Genomic DNA, 10,346 nt, shown 5'->3' on the forward strand with positions numbered 1-10,346 from the left:
ACTTTTGTATATAAGAATACCCTAATTATTGCTAATTCTCAATATTCTTAAAAATTCGTGACTCTGAGCCTAAAATCATTCTTGTGAGCAAAGATCAAAATTCATCACGAAAACATTGTAGAAAACGAAACGTGATAGCATAATAAAGCATGTCGTGTGTTTCTCAATTTTTTGCATTTAATTCACGCTTGTCTGTTGGCTCAAATAGCTCATGTGATTAAATAGTCAAATTGTAATGAAAATTAAATTTTGCTTTCGTTTTTATCAAATCGTAATTTCTACCTGTTTTTAGCCTTTATATTTCTTGTAAAATCTATTCTTACAATATAGTGTGTAGTTTTCATACTGTTTATAAAGCTTTGGTTATAATAATACTTGCAGGTTCACAACCAAAAACCTTTCAATGGCAGAAGTAACGGGTCTTTAAATAATGATCAGTTTAGTGCAAGGAGTGCTTGAAAAAGCCTTCTTTGCAAATATGCCTATGTGAAAAAGTCTTTGACAGCTTAACTGTCAAATAAAGAAGAAAAATTGTTAATTTTTCTAGACAGTTTCTAGAAAGTAAAATTGTTAATGGGAAAGTTTAAAGATAAAATCGGATGCTCACTGAAATACGATTGATGGTAAAATATGACATTTGTCAGAAAAACAAATAGAAAGAAGACACACATTTCACTACATGAAAATAAAACGAACAATACCGAACAAAATCCTAAGATTTACAAACAATTTACGTCATTGGCCTTTCACCTTTTATCAATTGGCCTTTGACCTTTGCTACTGTCTTTGTCAAACATGGGTAAGTACAAAGTCAAGATCTTCCAATAAAACTATAAACAGTGCTTTTTCCAAAATGAAAAGTCAAGTATGATAAAGTTCATAAACAAAAGAAGTTGGAGAAAATATTTCAAATTGCCACTGTTTTGTATTCAGAAGAAGATTCTAAGAATTATGAAACTAAGAGGAAAGAAGAAGGCTTTCAGTGTCTGTTCACTCGTTCGTTCTATAAATGAGATCATCGGCTGCGTTATTTGAAATGTGAAGGAGCCAACAGATTTTAGTCTTACTTTTGCATTTTAGATGACATTTTCAAACTCTATATCTGACACACAAAACAGTGGTTTGTGTAAATGAAACGCTAGGGTGGGTTATTTGCAAAAGTCAAGGGGAATTTATAACTGTCTTTTTATCAAATCATATTGTTATAGACTATGCCATTTCCAAATGTACATGGAATAGTCCTGAAAATCACTTGATATTAAAAGTTACATTTTGGAACATCGTGAAGTCATATGTCCATAGTTTAGAATTGGGGTCGGAATACTCTATTGACGGGATTGACTTTGCTCTTTGTCTGGGCCTTAGCCTTTTTTGCGAGCCATCTCTTTTGTACGAAGCAACAAGTTGGTGTGCAGGTTGGTGCACATGTAGAGGGGCATCCTACTGCACAGCCGGCTGGTGCGGGTGGTGGTGGAGGTGGCATAGGTTGGGCCATTGGAACTGGGACATAAATGGTCTGCTCGTTTCCTTGTTCACCTCCGCAGCATGATGCATCGCATGCTGGGGCACAGGTCTGTGGGCATCCTCCCATACAAGCTGCTCCGGCTGGGGCTCCTCCGACGAGGAGATTCTGGTCGAGGTCGGCTAGAAGAAGAAAAGGAATGATGTTTATGAAGGTAGAGTAACATGTGACGGAAGCAAAGTACCAGAGTTAAAAGTATAACATAATTATTCTGTATTTGTGACAGGACAAGGGCGTTGTTTGATGACTTGGCATATAAAAAAGAGCATCAGAATCGATTCCCCACAAGGTTTTGCAAATCATTCAAAAATTGCACTGCAAGACCAAAAATGTGCCGTTTCTCTTTATCAAGTTGAATTTGAATAAACGGCCCGTTTTATAAGAGCTGCTTGTACGGTTTGTCATATAATAGTTCAAATCAAATCTCAACTACTGATTATAAAGGCTAATAATCTAAAAAGGGGGCGAGGTTAAGGCACCGTAAAATGTGTTTGAAACCATAGAAAAACGCTTTGCTCTTGGTTTTTAACAGATTCAGCCCCCCAAATATTTCAACCCCTTCAATCTGCTTTGTGCTTCGCGGTCCCTCAATGTGGGTTAAGGTGCCATTCCCTTGCTGCACTCTCCCAATTCTTTGAATGAAACCTACGTCTGTAACTTTTGTTATGTGTTTGCAGTTGGTCCAGGATTTTATCTCACCTCTATAGCTTACACATACTCGGTCATGTGAATAGCACAAACTGGTACCTGTACTTGCATATCGATAGTGGAAGTCAGTCAAGCGCAATAAAACAAGAAGTACTTACTGACTTCAATGTAACTTGGTTGAATCTCAAGTTCACCAATTTTGCCAGCTTGAACTGCTTGGGAAAAGATATTCATGTGGCCTTTTGCCTTCTTTGTGAATCGAATGGCAAAGTGTGCCAAAATTCCTCCCTCAGTACACCTGAATCAAATAAAGAATTAAAAATGACGATGACGACAAAATTATCCTTTCATTCAAAGATTCTTTTAGGGACTAGCTAAGAAAAATTTTACTCCATTCTACAGATATTTATTTACTAAAAGTTTCTCTGTGAACGGTTTTGGACCGTACAGAACTTGAAAATGGTTTTCAAAAAGCAAACATTTGAAACGTTCTCTTGGTATAAAGTTTCTCTTTGGTTTTTAATGATAACTGCAGGACATAAAAAACTTCTGCGAGGCCTAAGCCTATCTGTTCATAGAACAACGTACTTCAATTCAACATCAACATGAAATTTTATCTTTGCTATGGATATTGATACCTCACGATCCCTTGTTAAGCAAGAAAGTTGCTACAATATAACAAACGGGATACATGGTGGTTGAAAAACAAGAGAGTTTCACAGTGAAAAGGTTATATCCATGTCTAAGAACATAATATTTTTCATGTCATTATTTATTTTTCTTATATACATGTAACCAAGTTTTTTTCTTAAAAACATCAGCCAGAAATCAATCAGAAACTAACAGCCTTATCCCTAAACATTTATTTAGTAGAAACATGTCTTCATTTATTTATGTCTTTATTTTCCATTTTTGTGTCATTTATCTGTTGATCCTATTTCATCGTATTAATCTAAAGCATCTTTTAAATTATACTTAATGATTATAGATTTTCTCTAACCATTTCATATATTCTACATAACTAGCAAAAATCCTCCTCTCTTGATTTCTAATAGAAATAGATTTTCTAGATAAAGACAAAGGTAGGATATGCATAAAAAGCGAAAAACCGTTTCATTACTCTTTCTTTTATGCATCGCTCTTTATAAGTATTTGTTGTTCATTGCAAACCTGTAACTTAATGTTCGTTGCATACCTGAAAGTGTCCATTCTTTGAGCATTGCTTATTTGCAACTCTATCTGAGGCATTTACTCTTTGTTACATTTGTTTATGTTTAACGTAGCTATCAATTTCCTAGTGGTGTCAACTAAAAACTAGCATTATATTGTAAACAATTAGCTAGCAAGCTTGCCGTAGCTTTCGGAGATGTAGTTGCGAATGAAGATGAAGACAAATGAGTACTATAACGTAAAACTTACTCGAAGCTTAGTGCAAGCAAATCTTGATAATAATCGTAGTTTGCGTACATTTGAAGGGTCTGTAATAGAAATTATGGCTAAATGCATATTTTCCTTGTAGAAAAGGATCATATCAATATTTGAGCAAACAAATGCTAAAAGACGTATTACATTGTAAGAAATCTTTGGAACATTAATATTGACATAAGATATTTGTTTAAAAACATACACAAGATATTAACTGTTTTGTTTATTGAAATCGATTTTGTGACGAAGTAAGATGCACATATATGCAAGGTGTGTTTGTAAATGGTACCACGATATAATAAGGCATCTGGCGTCCTGTATTGTAGTCTAGGTACATTTTAATGCATAGAAAGTAAAAAAGAAAGTGTGATGAATAAGATGATGTTTGAGGAAGTGATAAAGAATAAAGAGGAATTGATTGATTATGACTTGAGTAAATACATCAAAATAAGAAAGGAGATAAAGCAGAACACTTTATTCATCTAGAGGCAAGTGATGCTCTTTTTCTTTATATACAGACTCAGGGCTAACACGAAAAAACAGTATTCGACATTATCAACAAAGATAAAAAATATTTTCCTTCATGTTATTTTTTTGTTTTTTCTTCATATTTGATCTTATAGATGTCTGTTTTTAGATTGGGTCATTTTGTTATTTTTCGGTTATATCTTCATATTTTACTATTATTGTTAAGTTTCTTACTGTATTTAACAATAAGATTATGCAGCTATATAGAATGAATGGATAATAAAAACAGAATGGAGTCTGCTTACAGCATCGTAGAGTTTTCCTCTGAGTTCCTGGAATTTTGCACTTGCAACATTGGTTAAATCAGCACTGCATTCTTGCCCAAGAATTTTCAATGTGACGTAATAGTCTTTTCCTACCATTGATAAAGAAGAGAAAAAATTCATCATTTAGTCTAAACTCTCTGGCTTATTTAAATACAGCAAATATGAGACTCAGCATACAGATATTGAAAGGTTAAGGAATCAAATTAGGCGGAATATTGTGCAAAAATGGCTAGTTTTAAAATGAAAATTGTATCTGGTTTACTTACCTTCAGCTGGTGGTGTTGGCGGTTTTGTAGGTTTGGGCGTCGTAACCTTTGGTGTTGTTGGTTTTTTGGTTGGTTTTGGTTTATCTGCATCAACAGCGAGGTCTGGAAACGAAGCAACGCAAAATCATTCTAGCTTTATTAAACGTTTTCCGGAAACATCGAGATTCCTTTTGAAATAAACGAAAGCTTCTGTTGTGTTGAACTGGTGAATCTATTTTCAAGCAGATTCTTAGACTTGAAGTCTATACCCATAAAGTTTATAACAAGGGTCTTTCCTCAGAAAAAAAGTCATTTTTTGCTGTAGTGCATATTATCATGATATAATTGTTTGTCAGCCAAGGGGTCGTTCACACCCCATTTCCACACTCTATCTACACGCAAATTTGGCTAAGGAATTTATAATTATAAACATTCATCATGGAAAATGGAGAAATTAAATTTACTGTGAAGATCATGGCCTTAATTTTATATTTTGAATGCACAATGATGAACACTATTCATGTCGCCAATGCATGAGTTTGGCATCTCTCTTATGTGCTATTTATCATTGTTAATCAACTCAAGAAAAAAAGTACTTATTGCAAAGCTAATGCAAAGAAATAATAACGATCAATATAAGTAAACTGTACCAGGAAAATTTTTTTCTAAAATAACTAATGACGTTTCGAGCATAGCCCGTTATCAAGTGACACATTTTTCCTGGTACAATTTACTTACATTAATCGTTATCATAGCATCATATTGTACCGCACGCATTTTAGTATATTTATGGAATCTAAAGCAAAGAACACGGTTTACGAAATACCATTAGATTGAGATATAAGGATACACAGTAGAAAATTATCATGAAATAATATAACGCTCCTCGGTAATGATATAAAATCTGAAGAAGTAGACTTAGATCTTATTGCGTTATAAGAATCGGAAGTTAAAATACTTACAACTAATGGATAACAGCACCAGGACAGCTAAGAGTTTGTGGCTGCGAAAGGCCTATAGCAAAAAAATTGTATAGCATTTATTGAGCAGAAAGAGTATTTTAACTATTTTGAGTGGCGTGAGGTGTTTAAAAGGTATCGAGGCAATTAAAAAATGCCTCATATATTCGCTATTCTCTCTTTTCAAAAGAACTGTAAAGAAATGAAAAAAAAGCATTAGAATATTTTTGAATTCATTTCTTGATCTTAGATTTTGATTGGAATGCCGTCTATTTGCAGTATTCATGAACCCCACACGCGCCATTACAAGTATGCCAAAACAGCTTTTGATGTACAATAGAAGAAACAAATATATATTTTCCGCAATGCATCATTGCTTTGACACAGTACAATTTTAAAAACCACCAAAGTATAACCCGGGCTAGATATTTATTATATAAAATTTCAGTAACATCATTTTTGTATCGGAATATGTTACAGGGCAACAAAGACGCTACAATCTAGACACTTACTATATTAACAAAAAGGTTTTTAAGGAAAAACTGGATCTATTTTTGAAATGAAGTAGCTTTGATAAACTAGGCTTTTAAAATTCATCATGAACTTTTAACACGTTCATAGTTATGAAATAGTAAATTAGGCTTTTGACATTTCTTTTCTTCTCTTTTTAGCAGGACAAGCATTGAAAACAGCGTTACTTATGTTGAAGCTTTTATCCTGTTGAAATATTCGTATTATTATCTTTATTATTATTATTATCATTATTATTTTTGTTATTATGAGTTCATTTCACACCGTCATTGGTGGATTTCTTGAAGGTCCAGTGGCAACAAGCCTCCTTAGAGCTCCAAGACTTTCCTTATGATCCTGGCTGTGTTCAGCAACGCGGTGGTCTGCATGGTTTCAATCTTTGTTCAGATTCCAATTTGGTCTAATCTTTTTTTTATATTATTATTATTATTATTATTACTATTATTGTTATTATATTTATGTGTACGAATACCGTCTTTACACTTATACCATATAGCTAAACCTTATTCAGATGAATTGAAAGAAGTGACTACATCTCAACAACATCAAAGTCTCTATGTGCCCTATTGAATTAGAGAAGGTGTTGTTCAGTACCCCAGAAGCACTGTATTTAATCGTGACTTTTTGTCACCTTATATTGTGATAGTACAGACAAATAGAAGATATTCTTAAAAGCACAAAGCTTTTTTGAAGGCATTTTTTCGAAATGATCATAAGATGGCTAATGTTGTTAAACGCAATGTTATTTTGAAAAAACAAATCTGTCTTTTTGCAAAATACACACATTGACATGCAATTGGCCATGATGTCTCTCGGGCAACATACAATCCAAGTGCACTGTCAAGGTCTGAAAAGAGGGTATTGCTATTCCTGAACACAATCAGGAAAAATAACCTTGCTGTAAATAATAGTTTAAGTAATATGATCGCAGAATCTATAAGAAAAAGCATTCAAAATTTGCTATGTTCTTCTGTGTTTGCAAAGCTTGTTTGATTCGTCTAGATATTTAGGTTAAACATATTTGTCAGCATCCTTAAAGTAAAGATTCAAATATTGTTCGAGTTTTGAAACGAGTCACGTAAAGTTTTTGATAGACATTACTTGAAATTGGTTTATACCAGGGCACGAGATGAAATGTTTAGCTTCTAATTTGAAAAATAGTAGCCCATATTACTTGACAAATCTATAACCCTATCTGTAATAGGATCCTGTCAAAAGATTAAAAAGATTGAAAAAACGAAGGTACAAAAGTAACAGTCTGTGACGCCTTCATAACAGATCGTCTCAGTCTTTCAAGTTTTTCTCTTGCATTAAACCATGTACAAAGATGAGCGATCAAGAATATATTGCAGCGAATCTGTATTCCAAACACTCTATAAATTCTTAATTCTTATTCTTTAAATGAATTTTCGGATATCATAGAAAATAGCATTACGCAACAAGCATCACAAAGTTTGGCGGCATTCGCATCGATGCTTGCCAATGCTGCACCTCTAACTAAAGAGAAACAGCTGCAAAATATTGCTTATAAAAATGCTATTAAATTAACGCTATCAATATCGAATTTCAGTAAAAGCTATTTTAGCAAAGAAAAATGATATTCTTACCTCCATTTTCGTGTTTAAGGATGGCCTACGTTACGATCCAGGCTCGAGCATTAACAAAAATATTTACAACGTGTGATCACATTGAGAGAGGAGTCATTTCACAAGATCAAAAGGGCAGTGACGTCTGGTCAAGCATAAAGGGCTACCCGTCGTTATAATGGACCCAAGGCAGTTGTCCAATGGCGACTGGAAGAGTATTTGAAAGACGAAAAGGCCAGCAAAGTTAAATTTTTCGTAAGATATTTCCCAAGCGAAGATGCTAAGAAAGGAATGGTATTACCATTGGCAGAAAAATAAAAGTTTAAGTCAGAATGCGGCGTTGAAAAGAACAAAACCTCCTGCCTAGGCCATATCATGAAGAGCTTCGGCTCACGCATCAGCGACCTGCTGGTTGAATAGGTGACCGAGCCCCAGGTCAAGGCCATTGAGCATCATTGGCTTTCAAACAAACTAATGCAGAATTTGGAAATTTAAATGTCATTATAGCATTCGTTTTAAGTTTGCTGCTTTTTAAACAAACAACTATAACACAAGGTGTCATAAACATCTCAAGGTTTAGTAGCGAGAAGAGAACAAAGTACGACAGATAGATATCCCAACGGGTACTTGCTCTATCTTTGCAACTGTTTAGAGGGGGGTACATGTAAAGGGATGGGCTGCCCTTGCAATTTTTTAACAACGAAGGAGAGCTCTGTTTGCCTTTCCCTGAAGATCGCTGTTGAATCAGATTTTGCACACTCTACTAAAAATACTCATGGGTTCCCCCTAAATGGAATAACTGCTTTGACAATGTTGCTAGAGTTTTTGAATTTCTAGCACACTGTTCTTCAGTCCTTTACAATCTTTTAATAAAACTGCTGTGGAGGACGAAATTCGTTTTTTATCAGTTTGTCCCCTTTACGAGACTGCTAGGAATTTTTTGTTATCTATGACATATTCAAAATTCCCCAAATAATCATGCCTTGACCTTTGTGATAAGTTTATTTGGTTGTTGAGTCAAGAAGATACGGATTGTCTGATATCAATAGCTATTTTACATCGCTGGCTTTTGAATCACGGGAATCTTTTGGGAAGTCCTTTATGTGCATATCCTCGTAACGTAAACTTTCTAGCTTATAATCATTTTTTCATCTGTTTATCTTCGTATTAGCTGTTGCTGTTTTCTGAGAGTTATTGTTAATTTGTAATTATTTTAATTTGTAAGTATAGTAATTGTGTTGGCGATGGGCTATTTCGGCCTACAAGCTTTATTGTAAAAAAAAATAACAATGATGACTATTTATTCCCACCTTTGTCTTTCAACATGCGTTAATCACAATCTGTTTTTAAAACAGCCTTACCTATTTTTTCCCTGATAGCTTCAAGGCATATGGCTAACTTGCATTAGTTTATTCTTCTTATTGCTTGTTATTATCTTTCACTATGAATCAAGCGGTTATTCAACATCCTATCGCTGAAAAGTTACTTTAGCTAACCGTAAGTCAGTCTATGGAAGACACAGGTTTGTATAATCAAATTCTGGGGGACCTTTTAAGGAACATTGCCTTTTTACAAATATATACAAAAAATTTTGTACCTCTCAGTGATTAAAGATGATACAGCGTACATGGAGGAGAAAAACTTGGTGAATAAACAAGATACAAAGAGAGGAAACAGAAACAATAATTAGACGCATCTCACCTGGAAGGGGTAATGACATTTTAGATCACATATGCAATTGAAGTGCGCAAAGAACTCAGGCTGTGCAAGGGTCGTTGTACTGATGAAGATTCACCTAAAGAGTTGGTTGAAAATTATTGTCATTCCAAACAGACAAAAAGCTGATTTAGGGGCATTTCGTTAACAATCGGCTCACCTAGGAAGTTACATCAATAGCTATTCACTGAAGGTGAGTGAAAGTGAGCGCTCACAAGGTAACAAAGAATCGAAAGACCTACAGGCAACAGTCAACAGTCAACAGAATCGGAGCATATGGAAATGTACTGGAGCCTAGATATTCAAACTTAGTTTTAGAAATAAGAAAAACAAAAAGAGAAAAATATCAGAGTAGTGGCAATACAACAAGTTGCAGGGAGGCAGAAAGAAAATGTAAGGTTCGCTAAAAAGTAAGATTAAATTTGACCACAAATCACAGAAGACTCTATGTGATGTAAATAAAAAAAATGTTCCAGCTTATATTCTTGTTATGAAAACAAGATTTCAAAACAAAATAGAAGCTAGATTCTTGCTGCTGCCTGCCTTCGTAACATCTTTTGCAAATATCTTAGATAATTTTTACTGAATTTTTGCCAATCATCAAGCGATGACTAGCGCATCTGTTTTATCTAGCTGATATGGCTCCCAGCTTTTGGGTCTCATCTAAAACGTGCACGATCAGGGAGAATTGATTGAAGTCCAACAAAAGAGATCATCAACATATAATAAACCTCTTTGCTAGTTCCATTGCTTTGAGAATTTGTAATAATTTTTTAAAACACAGTCTAGAAATTAAAATCACGTCTTTCTGACAGGTATCAATTGTTAAGCAAAAAAAATAAAGAGTCGCAATTTTTGGCTTAAACTTCTAGGTAAGATGAGTTCATTTAATTTGTCACGTATTAGTGAAAAAAACATAA

General features: G+C 34.2%; 1 protein-coding gene across 1 annotated transcript; it reads right to left on the minus strand.

Moving 5' to 3' along the window:
* Nucleotides 1-670: 670 nt before the first annotated feature.
* On the minus strand, nt 671-7,837 carry LOC135683425 (uncharacterized). The gene is made up of 7 exons (XM_065198673.2): nt 7,732-7,837; nt 5,597-5,648; nt 4,656-4,757; nt 4,369-4,478; nt 3,590-3,648; nt 2,329-2,468; nt 671-1,644 (listed from the first exon to the last, which is right to left on the minus strand). Exons 1-7 carry the CDS (start codon nt 7,735-7,737, stop codon nt 1,304-1,306), a joined length of 810 nt encoding a protein of 269 aa, XP_065054745.1. The 5' UTR covers nt 7,738-7,837; the 3' UTR covers nt 671-1,303.
* Between the last annotated feature and the right edge of the window lie 2,509 nt (nt 7,838-10,346).

The sequence above is a fragment of the Rhopilema esculentum genome, chromosome 17 (assembly GCF_057945365.1).
Source record: "Rhopilema esculentum isolate cy_ngs chromosome 17, ASM5794536v1, whole genome shotgun sequence".
NCBI lineage: Eukaryota > Metazoa > Cnidaria > Scyphozoa > Rhizostomeae > Rhizostomatidae > Rhopilema > Rhopilema esculentum.